This window comes from Ambystoma mexicanum, chromosome 2p, assembly GCF_040938575.1.
Source record: "Ambystoma mexicanum isolate Mex_15411 chromosome 2p, UKY_AmexF1_1, whole genome shotgun sequence".
NCBI lineage: Eukaryota > Metazoa > Chordata > Amphibia > Caudata > Ambystomatidae > Ambystoma > Ambystoma mexicanum.
The window spans coordinates 1452574664-1452597653 of record NC_090923.1 but is presented as its reverse complement, the minus strand read 5'-3'; the positions used below and the strand labels follow the sequence as shown (position 1 = coordinate 1452597653).

Here is a 22990-nt window from a genome sequence, read left to right as displayed (position 1 = left end):
CCAGTTTGGAAGGAGGGAAAGCATGTACTAAGAGAAACTGAATCACCATGAAGGTAATGTGTTCATATATATAAAGCAAGAGGAGACTGGCATGAAGCAATATATATATAATACCAGATATTCCACCAGAATATTGGAAAATCTAGACCAGGGTGACATCAAAACATGGAGTCTTTTATTAATAAAATGATAGGCCTCAGAAGCATTAAACAATCAAGCAGACTCTTAAGAAGCTTGGGTTCTGGAGCTTCCCATCTGCCTCGCCTATATAGACAAACACTACTCTCCAGCTCTACCTTTGTGAATATAGCACATCAGAGAAAGCTAAAACACATGTGGGAAAAAAGGCTTCTGGCAGAGGGTAGTGTGATGGAAATGCCATAGTGCAGCTCACATCAGCAATGTGCACAGATTTTATGAATAGTGTGAGAAACCTGAGGGCGTTCTCGCATCTACTCCCTGTGGATCTACTGCTTAGGTGGCCCGGGAAGGGTCATCGCTTTTGGATCCCAACCCTGAAGGTGGGCAAGCGAGGATGGATCACCTCGGAGTTGGGGGGCTTGGGGATTGGGGGGGGGGAGAGAGAGAGAGAGAGAGAGAGAGAGAGAGATATCAATTCAGGGGTGTTCGAGAGGCAGGCGGTGAGACCCTGACCTCAAATCCTAGAAACCATTGTAACGAGGAAACGAACACTGCTACTGGGAGTGGTCGCCTGCAATCAGCACAATCTCGAAAGCCCCTGATTGAAGCAAAGGAATGAACTGAAATGTTTGAAAGGGATTCTTGTTGAAACATTATATCAGAGTGTTCTTGTTTGAGCATTACGTGTTCAAAAGCCTCTGATTAACTAAGAACATTGGGAAAGTAACACAAAGTGGAATACTGTGAATAAGCAAATGAAAGCTGTGGATGAGCAGCCAAGGGGAGCCAGTGAAGTGTTGCAAAATGCTAAATGGGCAAAAGTAAGCTCAACAAAAGTGAAGCTTGTCAATGAAAGCCAACAAAGTACATTTTGGAAAGAAGAGCAAAAGAAGTAGCACACAGGCAAAATCATCAATCTATGAACTTGTGAGTCTTTGTGAACCTCCAAGGTGGCAGAAAGCTGGACAAGGGCAACTGGTTGCGTGACCCGTAATGGGTGGGACGTGTGGCTTGTGAACTGCACCTAGACCAGGAAGCCCCAACAAAACCAGGAGAAGTGGGAAAGCAACCCTGAAACAAGATAAAGCTGAATAGTGTGAACTTATTTTGTGAAATATTATTTTGTGAACCAGTGCTTGAAGCTTGGGGGTGGGAACCCCGAGCGTCTTTGGAACATTATTTTATGAACCAGTGCTTGAAGCTTGGGGAGGGGAACCATAAGCCATGAAGGAACATTTGAAACCTATAATTGAAGGAAAATGTGTAACCTATAATTGTCGTAACTGTATCCTGAACTTGCGAACGGAGCTAGAGGCTGCTCCAGACTTTATTTTTAACACTATTAGAGTTAGAATAAGTCTACACTACACTTCTGTATTAGACGTAAGGGCAAGCATAGGTTTTGACACAGACAGACTCTTGATTTGAACTTATGGACATAGACTTTCCTTAGTTTCTTTAGATAGGGCAATCCCCACCATAGCTGTAGGGCAAGCTATGCATTACACCCATCCTGATATTTAATGAAGATCCTATTGTTAAATTCACATTCTGTTGTCTGTGTCATCTCTTGATACCATGTCTGTCTTACACTAGAGTGTACAAGATAGTCTCATAGTTCATGACCCTAGATACTGATGGAAGGCGACCATGGCATGATCTTTGCTAGAGTGTTCAGTCTCCAGATGTACCACACAAATCTTTTTGATGATAAAGGCATTGACGAACAGCCTGATTTGAGTCTAGCCCAGCTTCCTCCAGAGGACTTCATCAACTTATCTATGGCCTTTACACAAACACAAAGGGAGAGCTTGTTTTCACATCTCCTATATGTTGTGCCGCAGGTACAGTGCAAAAAACTAGCAAGGGGGCCTCACCAAATATTTTGACACTGGCCTTACCAAACCTTGTAATGGCCCTGGGCCCAGTGCTCTAGATAAGATTTTGAAGTGAGAGTATTTTACTCTCTATTTTTTTTAAGTTGGGTGTAAAATTTATTTTTAGGGACCCAAAATGCAAGTCTGTTTATCAAAGGGAGTATTTTAAAGCAAGTAAAATAGGATTTAACTGTAAAATACACGTTTAGTAATAAATATTAATACATATTTCTTTGCAACAGCGCACCTCTGCAGAATAGGCAGTTCTAATGGAAGAGTTTCTTCATGTGGCACTGGATATACTAAATACAGCCCAACAATACAGATTTAAAATGTTGCCTGTTTTAGAATTATGACAGGATATCAACACATTTTTAACCTAAAATAAGACATTTAAAAGGGAGGATTGGGCAAAAACCATGAATAGAATAGGAATGAAGTTCATTAGACTTCATAAAGTTGATAGACATAAACTAATTTATAGTTGTTTATTGTATTTATTTATTTACCATTTATATAGCGCCTTGGGCCCATAGGCAAACGGGCACATATACAAAACAAACATACCACAAACAAGCATCAAACAACAATAACAATACAACACAAAAGACCCAAAATAGCAAGACAATGACATAACAGCCTGACTGAAATACAGAAAACCTATCATAAAAAGGCCCATACGGCACCCGTGATAAGATGAAACTAAGAACACATAGGGCATAGTATTTAAACATGGAATTAAAAATACAATTACAGATGGCACCAAACAGATGTTCCCAAACCGACCCATAAATCATAAAATAACCAAGCATTACATTTAAAACACATTGACATGATGCAGAAAGCAGGGTCAAAGCTCTACCATATACCAACAACAGTTATAATACCCCTAAATCATCCACCACAATATTCATGTTTGAGGAAGCTTTCATCAAATTTTTGCACATACTTAAATAATAAGGAAGGTTGCACCCCCAACAACCCACTAATATGCAGTTTCTATTGGGAAAGCCCCATCCATCAATGTTTTACCTTCACAGGGCTCACATATCATGCAGTCCATGCCCACTTTTTTATGTAGCCAAGCTAATACCTTATTTTGCAAGGCCTCTCTTGGCTCAGTTCTTAAAGATTTCTCCATGTTGGCGATGATTACATTTCTTTTATCTGAAACAAAATCTCTTAGGTGACTATCAGCAATAATAGGCATCTGCGTTTTAGCCAAGTGAATGTCCCTTGTAGTCGAGAATACAAATGTTCCATGTATCATATTTGCATATCTAACTGGAGATTGATGAGACACATGTGACGAATCTGCAGATGTCCAAATAATCCCGGGAGGGAGGAGTCCCTTTCTATGGGGCCAAGGCAGTGCGGATACTAACCGATAGTCCTCCTGGGGGTGGTGTACCGCGGGAGGATCACATGGGGAGGGATTCCCCCTATGGGACAAGGGACGACCATACCTGGAGAACGAGGTATGCTTTACCCACACCTATCCACTCCCTCCCTACCAACTCTCTTGCCACTACCTCTATGTACATCTGCCAGTCCCCCCCCACCCCTTTCTTACTGAGACAGAGAAGAGTAGGGATGACTGGCTAAGGAGTGATAGACCTAATAATGGGATGAAGAAGAGATGCAGAGCCACTCAGATCAGTGCTCCCATCCACAAAGAGCAGACTAGACAATCTGGTCGAAACTGTGACATAAAAAGGGAAGAAGAACGCACCAATAAAAGAGATGCTTTCTGGAGGAACCAGGAGTTTCAAATTCCGTGGGAAGAAGAAGGAAGAAGCAGCAGAAGCTGAGGAGAATACCCGTCTGCAGAGACGTCCCCAGAAGGTCCACCGTGGTCAGGCTGGACCAGGAGACCAGAAGTGGAGCAGCCAGCTGGACGAGAAGGCTGGAGTGAGAGAACCGCCTGGGTCACGCAGCCCAGCAGCATTTTGAGAAGCCTAAGAAGAACCAGTGGAAGGGAGTCATTCCCCCTGGTATTTGTGAACATTGTAAAGAGCCTGAGGATGATGTCAGTCACTCTCTTGGTATCTAGGTTTTAAGTTGGAATGTTGGTGTTTTACACAACCTGGTTGGAACTTTGTGTTTTTCCTAAGAAAACGACTGCAACCTGGGGAAGGTGGTTTCCTTGATCACAGAAACTGTAAGTACCTGTCCGGGAGAAGGGAGTCATTCTCCCAGACCAATATATTGGCGGAACCATTAGTTTAACTATAAATGTAAGGGTCAGAAATGTGTTTTATTGACAAAGAACAGTGGATACTTTTAGTTCTTGGACTTACTGACAGAGTTGTTCGTTTTTGTTGAGGTAGAGAAACCTACCTCTCCCCTCTACCCCCCCCTTTAGAGTTAGGGCAAGATAGGGTTTTCTATTCATTTTCCATATAAATAAACATTTTGAATGGATTGTGTCCTCCCACGTATTCCTTATCTTTGATATTCGTATCTCGCCAGCTTTGCTGTTTCGGAAAAGAAAATTCTCGGCAGAGGGCGCTGTGCACGATGTTGTGGCGTCGATGTCACTCGAGGGCCACCGTGGAGCGTCAACGATATCAGTAGTATAAATAGCTTGTGCAGCGCCCGTTGGCTTCAATTCCGTTTTTCCGAAAGCTGTTGATTCGAGCACTAACAGCGCGCTTAGTTTTTATGTAGGAAAATGTCGTCGTCTTCAACACCATCGACCCCAAAGTCGGGATTTAAAAACTGTTACGACTGCAGGGCTAAAATGTCCATAACCGACCCTCACCACGTCTGCCCACGAGTGGAAACTAGCTCGGGAAGTGCTTCAAGAGATCTTCACCCTTTGGGCAACCCCTCAAGTGGATCTTTTTGCGACCAGTGCAGCTAGTATTGCTCAAGGGAATTTTCCTTCAAGAGGAGCTCTAGGGGACGCGTTCGTAGTGGACTGGGAATTTCCACTCCTGTATGCGTTTCCTCCAATCCCCGTGATTCCTTGCGTAATCAGGAGGTTGAGAAGGTTCGGGAAACCCATGATCCTAATTGCCCCGGATTGAGCCAGAAGGACGTGGTACCCAGACATTCTGGACATGTCCATCTGCCCTCCAATATGTCTTCCACAAAGAGAGAGGATCTTCTCTCGCAAGAGGGAGGTTGGGTTCTCCATCCAGAGGTCAAGACACTCAGCCTTCACGCATGGTTTCTGAGAGGCTGAGATACAAGGATTAGTACCCGGTGTCATTGGAATAAGTTCAGTAACTGGTGCAAGGACGAGAATGTGGATCCTTTTCAATGTGGCACTCCTATGGTGCTTTATTTCCTGTTGCATCTGGCTAATCTGGGGCTCCAGATTGGAACCATAAAAGGATACCTGGCGACGCTTTCCATTTTAAAGCGCTTCTCTGAAGAGGTCTCCTATTTCAAGATACCTTTTAATTGTTCCATTTCTGAAGGGACTCACTAATGTGTATCCTCCGGTCCCATTTAATGTCCCTGCTTGGGATTTAAACCTTGTGCTAAAGTTTCTAACTTGTTCCCCTTTTGAGCCTTTACATTCCTGCCCATTTAAGGCTCTTAACTCTGAAAACTGCACTACTTGTGGCATTAACATCAGCCCGCAGGGTGAGTTGCAGGCCCTTTCATGCAAGCCTCCTCATACAACATTTCATAAGGATAATTCCTACGAAAGTAGTCTCTGATTTCCATCTGTCGCAGAAGATAACACTTCCATCTTTCTATCCTTCCCCCTCATTTAGGTAAGGAGGAGGAAAGGCTGCATAGGCTGGATCCAAAAGGGCTTTAAGCTTTTATATTGCAAGAATGGCAGAATTTCGCCAGGATGATAAACTATTTGTGGGATACACCAGTCGGATATGGCAGAGGGAAAGGCAGGTCCCAAAGCCCAAGGTAATTTATTCGGTGAGCGATTCATTAAAGATATATCTTCTAAATTGCATACCTTCACTGCTTTGGATAAGGCACAGGTAAACATCAGGGCCGGAAGAGGTAGTGCCCGCTGCTCTGGCCACTTTTGCCAGGACTCTACCCGTCCCAGATAATATGCATCTAGAGGGGCACACAATTCCTCCTCTGCTCGGGGAGCCCAGACTGAGTTCTACCCCCAGTGGAGGTTCCATTGGAGAGGACGTGCCGGCAGGGGTGCTGGTAGAGCAAGGACAGCTCCAGTTAATGCCACATGTTTTAACTGTTTCTTCCCGCAGAGGTTTAGGGGGCAGGTTGGCCAGGTTTTTTCCTCAGTTGGAGGCGCTCACTTCAAAATCCTGGGTGTTACAAACGGTAAGGGGATTTTAAATAGACTTTTATTCCCCTCCTTGTCAGCTAACATTCCCCATTCCCCTTGTGTTCGACAAGGCCAAGCAGAAATTAATAGATGCAGAGGTCCGGGATCTCATTTTCAAGGCGGCAGTGATTCCAGCCTCCTTCAAAGCCTCCCAATTTCTGAGCACAATATTTCTAGTCCCAAAGCCTGAGGAAGGATTTCACCCACTTATAAATTTGCCAGCCCTCAAATCATTTGTGGTTTATCAACACTTCAAAATTGAGGGGATTCACCTCCTCAGGGACACCCTTCTCCCGGCGGATTGGATGGTCAAAATAGACCTCAAGGATGCGTACTTGGTAGTCAGTCTATCCTCCCGATCAGGAGTTTCTGCAGTTCCAAAGGGGGTCTTGCACTTGGCAGTTTGCCTCCATCCCGTTTGGCCTCTTTTCAGCCTCGTGGTGCTCCACCAAACTAATGAACCCGGTGATGGCTCACCTTATGTCAAAAGGGATTTGAATAATCATTTACCTGGACGACATGCTCCTTCTAGCTTAGAGTTTTCAGATTCTTCAGACTCGAAATCCGCCTCCCCCTCAAGAAAGGTAAAGTCTCCCTCAGACAGCTAGCCAGAGTTGTGGGGATGTTGTCAGCCTTCATTCAAGCCATCTTTCCAGCGCCCCTGCATCACAGGGCCTTGCAACGCCTCAAGGGCAAGCATCTGCGCAAAAGTCTATCTTAATCTCGGTTAGTGGTTCTGTCTCCCGAAGCCAGGTTAGAACTCCTTTGGTGGCTCAGGCACATGGATGCCTAGAATGGCAGAGCAATTTTTGGACCCTCTACGGATGTCATTCTGGAGTCAGATGCCAGCAGAGCAGGCTGGGGCGCCAGGATAGGGCAGGTGTTCACAGGCGGAAAGTGGTCGGTTTCAGAGAAGAATCTGCATATCAACTGCCTGGAGCTGTTAGCTGGCTCCATTGCAGTCAAGAGTCTTCTCAAAGATCAGGGGAATTGCTGTGTCCTCCTTCGGATGGACAATATATCAGCAGTTTGTTACATAAACCATCTGGGGAAAACCCGCCCCAAGGCCATGGTGGATTTAGCGAGAGATTCTGGCTTTTTTGCCTAGACAGGAACATTTTATTGAAGGCAGAGTATCTCCCAGGGGTCGGCAATGCAATGGCAGACTGGAATTCCAGGCATCTTCAGGACAGGAGCGACTGGATGTTGGACAATACTCTGTTTGCCAAGATCCTTTCTCTCTGGGTCCAATTCGAGTAGACCTCTTTGCCTCGAGGCTCAACTGTCAGGTGCCCGTTTTTTGCAGTTGGAAACGCGACCCCAATGCATTAGCAACCAACGCTTTCCTCCAGGATTGTTTGGTTCCCTTGTACTATGCCTTTCCCCCATTCGCAATGATAGCCCGAGTCCTGGTTCAAGTGCGCAGACAGGCTGCAACGCTGGTAATGGTGGCTCCTTTTTGGCCCTCTCAGGTGTGGTTTCCAGCCCTATTAGAATTAGCAGTGGATGTTCCCCGTCATATCTCTCTAAATCCTCGGGTCCTAACAGAACCGACAGGTCTCCCGCACGAGCTGGTCGAGGCACATAAGGAGAGACTTGCGCCGTTCTTTGGAAATGGCGGCATTGGTATTACCGAGCAGGCATGCCATCCTCTTTACCCAGCCCTGGAGGGCTTGCACATCTACAAGAGAATCCAAAAGCGTGACCTCCTCTGCCAACTCCAAAATCCTACGATATCCAATAGCTTATCTTGGCAGCTCCTCCAGGCCTTATCAACCCCCTTCTTGGGGTCCTTACCTTTTTCAGAAAGGAATGAGACCATGGACTGGTCGATATCTGGAGTAAGGGCCACCTTGTCTGGGATGAATGGTCTGGGAAACTCGGAATGTACCTTGTTCCTATCCTCCTTGGGTAAAGGGCGTCTAACCCAATGATTCAAAAAGCAAAAAAGCGCATCCGACGAGCGCCACTATGCTGACCTGGGATGCTGAATTAAGGGAAGGGTAAAAAAAAGGAACCCCACTGTCTAACAACGGACCCTGGGATAAACCTACGGGATCCCCCTTATTCTTACGTCTTTTAGGAGGGGAGTCTGAATCCTCCAAACTGTCCAACAAAGACATGGGAAGCGAAGGGGCGCTAATAGGAGGTACAGAGCAAGGTGCGAGCTGGTTGTGAGTGAAGGGGACTCTCCTGGACCAACATACACTTTAGACCCCTAACTTGAGGGAGCGGAGACCTGACCTGGAAACTAGTTGGACTGAGTTGTCCTTCCAAATGTTTGGATTTTGCAGAACACCTTTGAGGGACATGCACTGGCACCAAAGGACCCTCCTCAGAAGGAGGGTGAAAATCAGAAATTGTATTTATGAATTTATCAGAGGCTGAGTCCAGAGTGGAATTGAGGTCCTGATGGGCACAGTCTATGATAGTTTGAATTACCTGAGCCACTGAAGGCTGGGTAGGAGGGGCTACCACCCCCGACCCTTTGCTAACACCATACTCCCCAAACCTCTCACTTTTTTTTAGAAGGCCTAACCTGGGTACTGGCATCAACTGAAAGGGGGGCCTCAGCCACTTTATTAGCCACCATGGTGAAAGAACACACAAATATGGGAGGGAAGGGAAAAGGGAAAAAATTAAGGGGACACACTGACCAAAGGAGTAAAGACTGACCGTAAATACAGTGTTTATGGCAGACACAGGCCCGTAGAAACAGAATTTTACTTGTGAACTTGTGAAAACCTGAGGCACAGTAATGGTGCTGAACGCAAAATGCTGAATATCAACAGCTGCTCACCCAAGCAGGGTGCATATACCACGTAGCAGCGAGTTGGGGAAATGCCTCGCAATCACATGCCAGGCAAAGCCTGTCAGCCTAGTAGGCGTTGTGCTTAATGCGTAATGCTGGCTGGGCTGCCCAAGTCAGGAGAGCTTCCCGAGAAGGAGGGAACTGCTAGGGCACCCACGTGCACTATATTGCAGGCCTGCGCGCGTCGGGCCTGATACTAGTAGAAAAATCAACCACCCGGAGGCGGTGGTCACACGTGTGCGGCCGCTGTAACAGGAGTCAGTTAATGCGGTGGTCGCACACGAGGAGGGATACAATTTTAATAAAATCAACTAAAGTTGACGGGGAAAAAGGGAAGGAGACGCTTATGGCTGAAGGGACACGCTTCTGAGCGTGAAGGACATACGCACTGGGAATTATATATTACAAAACGGAATGCACAGTGCTACAATGTAACTAACTACTGACTCGCAACAAAGTACACAACTGAAGGGAGTGATTTCGCTTGTGGCGTCAGCAGCAAAGAAAGAGGATTTGGTGTTTTAGGAAAGGACTTCTTTGGGGGTGGGTGTCTGCCTATCGGTTGCATGCAGGGCATGGCCTGGCCTTGATGTTGGTTTGGGATTCTTCCTTTTAATATTATTGAAGCACTGTTTTTAGTTTAGTTTAAGTTGAAGAAACGTATTTGTTTTAAAAGTTTTTCTTTGCTTTATGCATAATATGAAACCTCCTGTCTTTACATATAAATCAGCCAGCAAGCCGCACCGTGAGCATGAGCTGCAGGGAACGTGTGCAGTCCCAACAGCCGCTTCATCTGTACCAGATGCGCTGGTTCTGCGTGTCATTGCTCTGGTGCAATGCAAAGAGACAAAAAGTGATGGTAGCTTTCCAATGGATTCGTTTTGTATCCCATTTGTGCAACTACAAAAGGAGGACACCTAATGAAACCAGTCCTGTCCTCATAATAATAGAATGGGAAGGAGCCCAAAGGCATTCCCAATGGTTATGACTGATACAAAAAAAATTCAGTCATCACCTTTGTGGGATCAGAGTGCTGCAAGGAATCCTGGACCGGAAACTTCCGCTATGGATCCTCTGCGTGAATATTCGACGAATGGGTGTTTAGTGCTTCCAGCCTGAGAGGGGGTTGGAGGCATTGACATAGCAGGTGGCCCGCAGCTGCTGAATTGCGGCGGCCCTTAGCTCCCCATATCCCAGGGGGTCCCCTCAAACTTAATTTCTTTCTGATGTTGCTCTGACTTCAGAAAGAAATTATTTTCCTCTGAAAAAATTTCTTTCTGGAAAGAAATGATTTCTTATTAAACCTGAACAGAAATGTATTTCTGAAGACAAAGTGACTTCAGAAGAATCTGCACGAGATGGAGGCCTCTGACTCCTCTGTGCTTAACATGAACTGTTCCTGGCTGCGTGGAGCACCGGAGGCCTGTCTGGCAAGGAGTCCATCAGAGCGACGGGTTTGTACAAGAAGGTAAGAAAGAAATGTATTTTCTATAAATGTGCGTGCGTGCGTGTGAGGGTGTTGCATGTTCATGATGTATGTATGCATGTGTGCATGCATGCAAGGGTGTGTTAGTTGCAATGTGTGTGTGTGTGTGGGTGTGAGTGTATGATGTATGGGTGCATATGTAAATGGTGTGAGAATGTAGGTGTGCTTGTGTTTGGGCTGAGGAGCTGATTCTAGGGGTGGGGGTTGGTTTGGGGGTATGGGGAAGGGATGGAGGAGATGTATGATAAACCTAGAATGAAATGTGTTATTGTGGCTAGACTGTCATTTTGAGGCGGTCAGTCTAGTAATTTCTTACTGTGGCATAGCATACATATTTTTCTGGGCATCTGTGATAAAGTAATGTTGTGTTACCCTGAACCCCGTTCGGCCACTCTATTTGTGGGAAATGTTTGCAAGGTTGGGGCCTGGGCAAGGGGCATTGGAACATGGACTTTTATTTACAGGTTTTACTGGCAATTTTGGGCAAAGCCACCTTGATGAATGTTATTAAATGGTTAGATGGCAGGCAGACTGGACATTTTCGGTGGCTAGCATTTTTTTACTCACATAATAGGCAAGGCCATTATGATGTGTGTTTTTACATGGTGGGTAAAGGCATGTGTGCAACTTGACAAGGAAGTGTTTCCTTGCTGTAGCACTGCATGTTTTACTGGCGTCTAGGGCAAAGTCAACATGAAAAGTATTCTTACATGGTGGTGCAGAAGTTGGGCATTTGTGCAGCCAGCAATAACATCATGTATTCCTGTGGCAGGAGATTTGTACTGGCTGTAAAGGCAAAGCCAACAAGAGAATGCTTGTACATGGGGATGCTGGCATTTACTGACAGAGCCAGCAAGTACATATTTTCTTATGGTACCATTACTGTGCATAATATTACTGGTTACGGCACAGAGTTGCAGGTACATTTGGGTGCCCAGAGCCAGGCATAGTCCCCTTGTTTCTACACTAGGTGAAAAATGTTAGGTTTTATTAAAACACATTGTGTTGTATTGTATTGTACTGTATTGTATTTGTCATTTATATGGCGACCTTTCCTCATTTGTATGGCCTCAGTGCGATTTATGGTTGGAACGCCCTTGGTGACCGAAGTCCATGTGTGGGAGATTCTAAGAGTTAATTCAGAGACGCGTATGTGCATGTTGCCAGGTTAGGACTTAGGTGGGCTGGCTAGGCTCCAGTAAGCAGCCCCGAGGTCAGGCACGTGGGCGGGTGCTGTTGGTGGTTTTATGATAGAGTGCTAGTGCCAGAGATTCGATGTGTGCCGAGCTGGACCGACATTTTTCATAGGTTGTCGCTGTATTCTAATGGCAGGGTATTGAAGTACATCAGGGGTTTCAGTGTGGAGTGCTATGCGAGCTGCAGCCATAGCTGCAGTCTAAGGTGCATGGTTGGGGGGCCGTGCCTGCGGTCTGTGTCCACACATGTGGTGCAAGTATACATACCGTAAGCTTGGCGGGAGTTCATCTTCAATATTGTTTTTATAGGTCCAACACGATTGGCTGGTCTCGCCAGTTGTGATCTCCCAAGTTTGAAAGTCTGAGCAGTGGACGGAGGGATGTTGTACGATCGTCTGTCAGTGTGGGGGTGAGTGGGAGGGTGAAAATGTATCCAGGTGTGCCGCTGTGAACGCTGGCAACATCCTTGGGGGAATGGGCGATGGGTGTGTTGTTTGGTTTAGGTCTGGCTTTCTGTGCACGTATCGACAGTAGAGAGTGCAAGAAGGTTTTAAGATGTGAAAGTGAAGAGCCAGGGTTTGAGGGCCTTTCTGAATGCTAGGTGATTGTCAATGTTGCAGATATGCTGGGGCAGAGAGTTCCAGATGATCAGTGCTTGGACGGAGAAGGGAAGATCCACCCAGTCTTGTGAAGTTGTAATGTGGGACAACTAGGAGAGATGCTGTGCCAGATCTGAGTGTCCTTGATGGGTGGTAACAAGTTACTTTGTCTTGGAGGAATTCCGGCCCGGTGTTGTGGATGGCCTGGTGAGTGATGCACATGGCTTTAAAGGTAGTGCGTCCCCCAATAGGGAGTCAATGGAGGAGTCTTTTTGTAGGGCTGATGTGTTCTCTGGGAGGGAGTCTGATGAGCAGGCTGGCTGCAGCATTTTAGATTCTTTGCAGTTTCCTTGGCTGAAACTCTGGTGCGCATTGGTAAAGGCAGTTTGCATAGTCTAAGCGGGAGAGCGTGATGCAGATGATGGCAGAGAAACGGTGAGGATAGGTGAGTTATGGAAAGATACGCCTCAGGATGCGTAGATGGAAGAAACAGGATACAGAGTTGATGTGTTGGGAGAGGGATAAATCTATGTCCAGTGTGCATCCAAGGTTTTTCACTGAGGTGGAGGTTGCAGGTGGGGGGGCCTGGGATTGAGGCTAGGGAATAGGTTGGGGATGGAGCGCTGTTTTCCCACACACTAGGATTTCCGTTTTACCAGGATTGAGGATCATGTGGTTGGTCGTCATTCAGTAGTAAATATCCGAGAGGAGTGGTTGAGGATTGAGCTTGTGATACTGCCTGCACAGGTGGGGGCTAGGATGTTTTTGAGGAGGGTGGGCTAGCAGAGGTCCTCAGGGGAGCCTGATGGGCAGCTTTGTGCTAGGAGCGAGAGGAACTCCTGGTGTGAGATTGGATAAAAAGAGGTGAAGGTTTGTATTGGGAGGGGGATTGGGCTGGTGTGAGGCTGAGGGCATTCTTTCTATTTTAGAGATGATGGCGGAGTGTCTTGTCGATAACAATGTTGTGGGAGTGTTCTGATAAGGCATTGGTAGTTGGATGGGGGTGGGGTGGAGCCTGGAGAATTGAATACAGAAATGATTCTATGCAGTTCCTTGCTCGGGTTGCGAGAGTTTAGTTTTCTGTTTCCATAAATTGCTTTCTTAGTTTTTGTGATTTCCAATCTATATGCTCTTGTTAGTCTTGCTACGGCGGTTTTATTCTGGGCGGTTGGGTTGGTTCTCCAGGTCCGGTCTAGACAGTGCTTGAGGTTGCTTTTTTTGCGATTTGAGGTTGGTGGTTACCACCTGGGTGTGTGGGGCCTGATCTCTGAGAGGGCTCTTTAGTTAGGGTAAGGCGTGCGAGGGCGCTCGAGAGCCAGAGATCGAAGAGTTTGATGGGCAAGGGGCCTTCCTGAAGGGAGAGTGCTGGAAATGATGCGAGGGGGGAATTGGCTAGATTCGGGGAGTGGCAACTTTGTTCCAGAGTGGAGTGAGGGGTTTGGAGGTTGGTGGTGGTCGAGTGTGGTGTTGGGCCCGCGTTGTGGTTGAGAGTGGTACCGAGAAGAAGATTGCGGAGTGATATGTCCATGTTAGGGGGCGTGGAGGCAGTGTCGATATGATGTTTGTGGTGCCAAAGCTAGAAAACTAAAGCTAAAGGTAAAACGCCATCAAAGGTGTGACATCCAGTGTGGCTGGGCGTGGTGATGCATTGTGTCAAGTTGAAGGTTTCTAGGTTGTCCGAGAGAGTGGTCAAAGCGTTTGAAGGGGAGTCAAACCAGATGTTAAAATCACCTAGGATGGTAAGTGTTGCATGAAGGTTGAAGTTAGTTGTCAGAGAATTGCAATGTGTGTCTGCAAAGCACTGTTTGTTGTAGCAAGGGGGTCTGTAAATGAGTAGGAAGCTGTGCAAGGCAGAAGGTGAGAGTTGGAGTTCACCATGAGAGATTCATAGTCTGTGGTGGTAGCTGTGGCGTCCTTAATAAGTAGTGGAAATGGACATTTGTGTAGTATTGCAAGTCCCCCATCCCTTTGTGTTCTGTTGCGAACAATATGGTTGTAGCCGGGTGGGAAGACCTTGTGCACAATGGACTCGTAATCGTCAGCAAACTACGTCTCTGTGATGAACATTTCTGGGTTTTTGTCTGTGACAAGGTCAAAGATGTTGAATTTGTTTTTAGAGACTGACCTGACGTTGATGAGGATGCAAGAGATTTGGTGGGGTTTGTTTGCAAGTGCTGGATGGGTCGTATTGTGGATTGTAGAGAGGGAATGTAGGAGGGGAAGGTGGTGGGGGGGTTGAGGGAGGCTGTGTCCAGGGGAGGGCATTGGTGGAAGGGGGTTGGCCGTGATGGGTAGGGTTTTTATAACTTTCACCTAGTGCAATGTGCAGAACGCCCCTGCATCATGCTTATTGCACATGCATGCTAATCCCAACCGGCCTGGGGTATGGTGCGGCCCATGCTTTGTTGCTGAGCTTGGGGGCGGGGGTGGTGTCTGCTCAACATGGCTTGCTGGGGGACACCCACATTTTGTGTTATGCCACTGGGTGGTGGTGTTCAACAGCGCCTGCCCTATAAGCTGCAGTTGAATCCCTCAATGGTGGCCAGAATGATAGCTCTGGGGCAACACGTTTGGCTTGGAAGTAAGACATCGCAGAGCAACCCAGGTTCTAATCCAGTTCCCATGCTTTGAGACTGGTATCTGGTATTAAGCGCATTATAAAAGATCAATTAATTAAAGTTGACTTCTGGTGGCAGTCGTAAACCTCATTGGGCTGGACAGGGTTAAACATTGCTGGGAGCTATTTTGCTCCTGCTTATACCCTAATAGAGCTTGGTTGGCTTAAAACCAACAGTTACCACGACATTGTTTTGTCTCCCCAGGCTTGTTTCCACCGGCCAACTAGTGCCTTACAAATGTGACATTGACTTTGAGTGTTTGAGAATGTAAAGAAATAAGAATTAGATCTAGTCAAACAGCAGTTGAAAAGTTCAGGCGCGTCGACGGATGCGCGCAGTGGTGGTAAAGAGTACCACTATTTAATGGCTAAATCTTGGGTGAGAATTTAGGTATACACGTAAGGCATTGACAATAGAAGAGATATTACTACGACATACCTTTTTTGATTTTGAAGTATTTGGGTGACGCAGCGCCAACTGCTACTACCTCGTGCAATGTCAACGGGGCGTTATTCAGTTTTCAAGTTACAAGTTCACACACAAAGCAAAAGGGAGAAAGGAAAGTTAAGTGTGGGTCCCGCGCAGTCACAGCGTAACCGCCTGAGTCACGCCTTTAGGAAAGACTTGCAAAAGTCTAGGTCCCCCGTTTCCCCTGGCGCGCGCGCCCGCATGCTTACAATACAAGGCGCTCTTCTACTCCAACCCCGTCTGAGGAGAGCCTGTTTTGTCTGATTCGACTCGTCCACAGCATGGGATCCGGGAGAGATTATGCAAGCATACACTATGACTAAGCAAAGGGACTCCAGCTGGGATATGTAATATGTACTCTGCAAATAGTTCTAAACTCGGGTACCGAGAATGGCCTGGCTGTGTTGGGGAAGAGGTGAGGCGGCGTGCGGTCTAGACCAGGGTACAATCCCGAGGGTTCATGGGTCCCGGTCCGGGTGTCGTGTATGGTGCAGGCGGAGTTGGTCTGTGGTGCAGCGAGTGCCGAGGGTTCATATGGTGACGACTGTCTACGAGGTTGGCTGAGGCTGCACAATGCGCGAGACAAGGCTGGACTAAAGGGTCACTGGGGTTTATGTGACTGCCTTGACCAGGAGCAACTCGCCTCAGCCCCCTGGCAGCTGGATTGTCTCCTGCTGTTGGCTCTGGGCTGGCCTTCAGTGGATGGGGGTTTTAGGTGGAGCAGCTGAGTGTGTCTATAAAGACTCACTCGGGATTTCACCCAGTGCTCATAGTCCTCTTGTGATTCTGTACCACACCAGTGTTCTTGGCTCTGTCCCCCACTCTTCCCCACGTTTTTGGTGCCCAGAGTCATTCTGGGGAGCTGTGGTACAGAGAGGTCACGGTTGGTACGAAGAGGATTTGCGTTTTACTCTGTCTCCTTACTCGCAGGCCACGTGCTTCTGAGTATGCTTGCAGCGTACCTGCCGCCCGGCCGGAGCATCTATCGTGCTTCTCCCCGCGCCTTCCGACCCGGTTCATAGCATTGCTCAATGTCAATTTCGAGCAGCTCACCCCCTGCAACTTGCAAAATGCAAAGAGAAAAAGAGAGCAGCCAACAAATGATACGAGACAACCCGTTATCTTCTGGACACTTCACGGCGCCACCGGGTCTACTTGGAGAAGACTCACCCCCTAAGTTTTGCCACTCGTTTTCCTCCATACCTCTCACCTCTGTCCGGCTTTTTGTCAGACACCGACCCTCTCCGCAGACCTGCACTTGATCCCCCGCCTCTCTAATTCTGGCTGCAGCTCACAGCAGCTGTCTTACAGCTGCCGGAGGGACATCACTGCCTGTGGAGCTGAACTGACAGTCCATGGATAGAGAGGGGAGGGGGGTTTGCGGGGGGAGTCAAGGGGAGCTCCTGGGCTTCATCGAATTTCAGGATGGCCACTGGCTATAGGATGGAGCAAGGATGAGTGCACTGAACGCGGTTTGTGAGGGTCTACGGGGGCAAAATGGGCCCGTGATGGCCAGCTATATGTATGACTGTGCAGGCTGTGGTGTCTGTTAGGGCCACGGCACAGCGCGGATTCGTTTTTCAGATGACACGGCTGGTTCTGGGATGTGGATGGGGCACGGTAATGTGCCAGGTCGCTGTGAGGATTGGGTTGCTAGGGGACTCTTGGGGAGACAAGGTGCTGCTGTGCTAATCTCGGAGAAAGAAATAGCGCTGCCTATGATGCGATCCGATGCTCTGGGTGTAGGGAAGGTGGTGCGCCAGCCTAGAGAGCATCGGGTTAGTTAGAGGACAGAGGGGTCCATCAATGAGGAAGTGACAGTCGTGAATTAGCAAAAGGCAAGTCAGTGTACTTGGGGAACACTGCAAACCGCATTCCCCCTTTGCTCTCGGGTGAACTGCTTATTTGCGGAGCTGCCAGTAGTCTTAACTTCATGTGAGGCGAGGAGTGCTGCCTGGACTCCCAGCGAGTGCGCCCTAAATCCGACAGTTTATCCTGTCCTAGGTGCAGTCAGTGTGTCTTCTTGCTACTTTCAGTGCAAGCCGTGGCCCCAGAGAAACCTACTAGGAGCCCTCGTGCTTTCTGTAAGTGTTCTTAAGTTGCGTTGTTTCTATTGTACTCATATGTCCACTGTGTCTTTCATTTCCTTTTAGTACCCATCGGTTTCCACTGGGTGCCAACAAGACCACACAGTGCCCCTCACAGTTACCAACTCGTCCAATGTTATTGGGGACATTGTTATCCGGCAAGTATGTTTTACAAACTGAACTTTGAACACTGGGTTTGCTCTATTCCAGCATAGCTATGGGCCTACAAGTTCCAGCATACAAGACTACCAAAGCGGCAGAAGGTGACCCGGATAATTTGGCACAAATGGCAATCATGCGTCCCCATCGTTGCCTTTAAAACAGTCTATATTGCGCTTCAGAAATCAGTCCGCTTACTGCATCTAGCACCCTCACAGCTCCCAGTTCCCCCGGCATCCTCAATTCCTCGCCTAGACCACCGCTGGCCCCCTGTTAAAGCCCCCGGGTAGGCCTCAGCCCCTTCAGTAGCACAGCCCGCCCCTCCGTCCCCAGGCCCGGCTGCTTTTCCTCTTATCAGCCAAAGAATGTGGCGCTGGGCCCGGCGGAGTGGGATGTCTGGATCCCCCTGAGGAACCCCCGCCCCCACCCCTCCTCACACACACAAGTGTGAGACCCAGCAGGGCTGAGAGCAGCGAGAGGGGGAGGAGGAAAGCGGAGGAGAGGAGAGGAGGGGAGTCCTAGAGCCGGGAGCAGAGGGGGAGCCATGGCCGCAGAGGAAGCCACCGGAGGGGCCCGCAAGGCCACCAAAAGCAAACTCTTCGAGTTCCTGGTCAACGGGGTGGTGAGTGAGAGAAGTTACAGTGTGCTGGGCGTGCCTGGGAACACTCCTCCGTGTGAGCAGTGAAGGGCGGGGGCGCAGTAGTGTGCGCGGGAGGAGGAGGCAGGGAAGTGGCTGAGTCTGCGTGGGGGCTACAGATCCTCTGCGTGGGACGCGACTCCTGATGTTTGAGGAGGCATGTCCCAGCCGCAGTCTGGATGAGGTGGAAACTGTGATTGAGGGAGCGAAAGGTTGTGATTGAAGAAAGCTAGCCTGCGAGTGAATGGCACGCCACGAAGACTGATTGAAGTAGGTGAAAGCAGTCTGAGTGACGGTACAAGTGCACTGTAAGTGATGGCGGGTGAGTAGATGAAGGGCAAAATGGGGGTGAGGACTGAGGGGCCATGGTGAGGATTGTGAATAAAGGCTGCCAGGATTGTGAGTTAAATTGGCGGGGACACATTGGTTTAGAAATCGAGTGGGTGTGGCAACACCAAAGATGCTTGGGGCACTCCACCATTTGTACTTTTCTCTTGGTGCCATTAAATCGTTTACTAAAGGGGAGCAGCCATGTGGTAATCGTTCTCCACCGCGCCCATAAAAAAGGAGCTTTTCAGCCTGAACGGATGCTCCGTGTTCCCCCTGCACAGTAACACAAGTAGCCCAGACGTCTTATGGCCCCATTGGACATAACCGGTGAGTTGCAGGAGACGTCCCTGTGCACAGCAAGCTCCAGACACAGGATTAGGAATATGCATTCACTGAAGGCGATCAACAAAGAAAGCCAAACATTGATGGGCGATAATGCCAGAGCCAATGTTTTTAACCACTGGGAATGGTCGTGGCAACTTTCCATACTACTGTTTATTGCCTGCCTGTGCCATTACAGAAGAGTACCAGCAAAATGCAAATCACTCTTGACCCTTGACCTAAAACGCAGTAGTCTAGTCTGAGCTACTCAGCCGTGGCCCAGCTGCACGGAAACTCCAATCACAGTCCTGTTTCCATCCATAACTTGTTGGTGGTCTCAGTGACTCCAAATTCTGAGGATATTCCCAGAGTGGGGGATTCAGATATTTGTGCCTACCAACTCAGGATCCACACAGGTGAGGCCTAATAATGGCAACATCACCCAGGTTGCTTTTGTTCCTGTGCACAGAGGATGGGTCCTAGAAAATCAGGCTGCACCGCACACTTTATTCATTTAAATATAATTGGTGCCTTCTGCAATGGCACAGACAAGCTAAAAATCTGTCATTGAGTTCTACCCATAGAAATTCAGTTTTCGCTTTTCACAGTGAGGAGAGTGAGAGTGATTCAAGCGCTATCATTGAAGGAGGTGAACACTCAATCAAGGAGCCCATCACTTGCGAGTTCTCCATCAGTGGATCTCTCTTAGGCCCACATGCTGAATAATTGGATCTGGTACATGTGGTCGCTTCGGATTTATCACTACATTTTACTGCAGTGTTTTTTTTTATGGGGCAGTACCCCCATACCACCTTTTTTGCCCCCCAAAGCCTGCATCCTATCGATTCCCTATTTTACCCCATCTGCCCTTCACCTAGAGATACATGTGTATGCAGTACCAGTTGCTGCTTTGCGCCAAAGATCTGAGAGTCATTAACACATTTATTTATTTTTACATTTGTAAAGCACCTGGAAGCTCGGAATCGCGGCGCTGTTTCAAGAATGTGACTTAGTTACAGGGGGGGGTGGTAGGTGCATAAATTATACATTGTTTACAGGCAGTGTTCCAATAGTCATATGCCTTACAGGTCGGCATGACGAGCGGACGGCTTACACGAACAACAAGGTTTTTAAAGCTTTTCTGAAGACCATGTGGGATTCAATGCCTCTGATGCCGGGAGGTAGCAGGTTCCAGTTGGTTGCTGCTAGAACTGGGAAGCTGGAGCCGCCTACTCTAATCCTGAGGCTTTTAGGGATGGAAAGTCGGTTGGTTTGACTGGATCGAGCAGGTCTGCTTGAAGGGGGTACAGAGAATCTTTGCGTGAGGTAGCGAGGTGCTGTGTCGTGGCGACATTTGTGGGTCAGTGCAAGGGATTTAAAGAGGATGCGTTCTTCAACGGGCAGACAGTGGACGGAATTTCTGGTAGCCGAGATGTGGTCTCTTTTAGAGATCCCTGTGGCTGCTCTAAGAGCATTGTTCTGCACTGTTTGAAGTTTCTTGATGTTCTTTTCTGAGGTACCTAGTAGGAGTGCGTTGCAGTAGTCTAGGCGTGATCCTATAATTGCTCTGGCAATGGTGAGGAGTTTTGTTGCGTTGGGAAGGGCCTGGCAGCAGTGATATTTATTTATTTATTTATTTATTCACATTTGTTGAGCGCACAGCAGACCGAAGACATTGTGGCGCTTGTTACATTTGTGCTTATACTTAGTTACATACAATTCAAGTCTGTATATGTTACATTGGACGAGATGACTTCTTTACATACATACATTGAGTGGAAGGTATCTGGGAGTGCATGCATGGTTAGTTGAAGAGGACAGTTTTGAGTTTTTTGCGGAAGGGATATAGAGACGTTTCAGCTCTGAGGTCAGTGGGGAGGGTATTCCATAGCTTAGGTGCGAGGTAGGGGAAACCTATTCCTCCTGCCTTAGTCCTGTTGATGCGAGGTATCGTTAGTTGATTGGTATATTGTAGTCTGGTCGGTCTAGTGGATTGAGATCTGGATAAGGTGTCCGATAAGTATGAGGGTGCTGAGAGGTTGATACATTTGTGTGTGGTTGTGAGAATGTTAAAGGAGATGCGGTCCTTGACTGGGAGCCAGTGAGCGGTTTTTCTAGCTTGTGTAATATGGTCTCTTTTCGGTATGCTGAGGGCCGCTCTAAGAGCATTGTTTTGCGTTGTTTGGAGTCTGGTTAGATTTTACCAAGAGCGCATTGCAGTAGTCCAGTTTGGCTCCTATAGTTGCTCTAGCGATGGAGAGGCAGTTATCCTTAGTTAGGAACGGTTTTATAGCATTTATAAGTTTAGTACTCAGTGCGGAGGCCGAGACTATGGCGCTGACTTGTTTGTCCATAGATAGTGTCGCATCAATGTGGACCTCAAGAGTTTTGACAGAAGATAATACTGGGATGACGCAGTTATCTATGTTAAAATTGAGGTACAGCAGGTTAAGGTTGGATAGTGTGGATTTCTGGCCGAGAATAATGATTTCGGTCTTGTCCCTGTTCAGACAGAGGCCGTTAGTAGCCATCCATGCTTGTATGGTGGAGTAGATTTGCTGTAGGGTAGTGGCGTCTCTATGATAATGCCCCATCAGGGGAAGGAGCACCTGTGTGTCATCAGCATAATTTGTGTATGTGATCCCAAGTGCATCCAGTTTATCAAAGAGAGGCTTGGTAAAAAGATTTTCTGAGGCTTGTGGAATCTGCTTAGATCACATGCTGTGCATAGGCCGACATCTAGTGGAAGCTGCGGAGTATTACAGTTTGTTTTTCGAAACTCGAAAATGGGCGTCGACACAGGCGTGCCAGTAATACTATCCCTAGTGTGACGTCCACTGTACCCAAGATCCCTCACGCGTCTGGGATCCTCAGATTGTTTTTTTCCGCCATACTGGTCGGAAGCATCTTGCGGAGTCCCCTGGCCTTAGCCATACTTTTGCTAATTATTGCAATTTAAAATTATTTATTTACATCCTTCCCCACCCCAACGTCGACCATCGACACTCGACGACGGCTGGAGAAGACATCGACCGTCGGCTGCTGCACGACGGATCTGGGCCTCGGAAGGCCGCTGGCCTCGGCCCGGGCCTAGTAGGCCGCTGGCCTCGGCCCTGCAAGTAGGGAGAGTGGGGGGTGGTACATACTCTTCACTCTTGGTATATAGGTACACCTTATATATTTCCTACACTTACCAGCCCGCTGCCTCAAGGTGCGTATGGAGGGTACCCCTTTCCAATTCTGCCCCAAGTGCAACCGCAAATACCCTTGGGTCGACAGGCACGCCACGTGCAATCTCTGCTTGCCGAGGGACCACCCCGAAGCGAACTGCAGAGCGTGTAGTAGGTTTAAACCTAAAACACTTAAGGACCGTTCGACAAAGCGTTGGGCCCACCACGCCAGGCAGGCAGCCATGGCAGCGGAGGGCGCCTTCAGCGATGGCAGCGACGCCGTACTTTCGGACGGCGAGGGCATTACGGCGTCGAAAGACTGCCGAGCGCAGGTCCCCGACCTCGGAAGGTTGTCCGGCAGGGCGGCTATGGGGAAGACCCCCGGCGACGCAAGCGCTACACACCCTACACACACTAAGCACACTAAGTCCAACCGAACCTCGACGACGTCGACTTCTCGGAAAGAGGCACGGATAGAACGGTCCGACTCGGTGTCCTCTGGGCGCTCTCGATCGAGATCGCCTCATGACGCAAGGCAATCATCCACTCTTGCCAAGAGTGCCTCGCTCCCTAGATTAACGGAAGTTCTATCGTCGGAAGACGAAGACGACTTCCACCCCCAGGCCGCGCTCCAAGAGACCGAGAGCGCAGTTAACACCAGCGAGGCCCCACGCTCGAAGCAAGATACCTCTCCCGACCCTCGGCGCCAGGCGTCGAAAGTCTCTGGGGCCTCCAAGGGGCAGGGAAATTTTTTTTCCACGCACGGGGAGGGAGGGAAACAGCAGAAAGCTCAGCCTTCCACTCCTGTAAGAC

The 22990-nt window shown here is 48.2% G+C and overlaps 1 protein-coding gene across 6 annotated transcripts in view; it reads left to right on the top strand.

Moving 5' to 3' along the window:
- Nucleotides 1-22990, top strand: part of SMARCD3 (SWI/SNF related BAF chromatin remodeling complex subunit D3) — a 764638-nt gene that overhangs the window by 155395 nt on the left and 586253 nt on the right. For 3 of the 6 annotated variants that reach the window (XM_069646024.1, XM_069646023.1, XM_069646021.1), the window contains exon 1: nt 18190-18341. The exons of the other annotated variants lie outside the window; for them this stretch is intronic. In XM_069646024.1, coding sequence (XP_069502125.1) covers nt 18264-18341 — 78 coding nt within the window. In that variant the 5' untranslated portion in view covers nt 18190-18263. Of the gene's footprint in view, nt 1-18189; nt 18342-22990 lie in introns of those variants that run through there. 6 annotated transcript variants of the gene reach the window in all.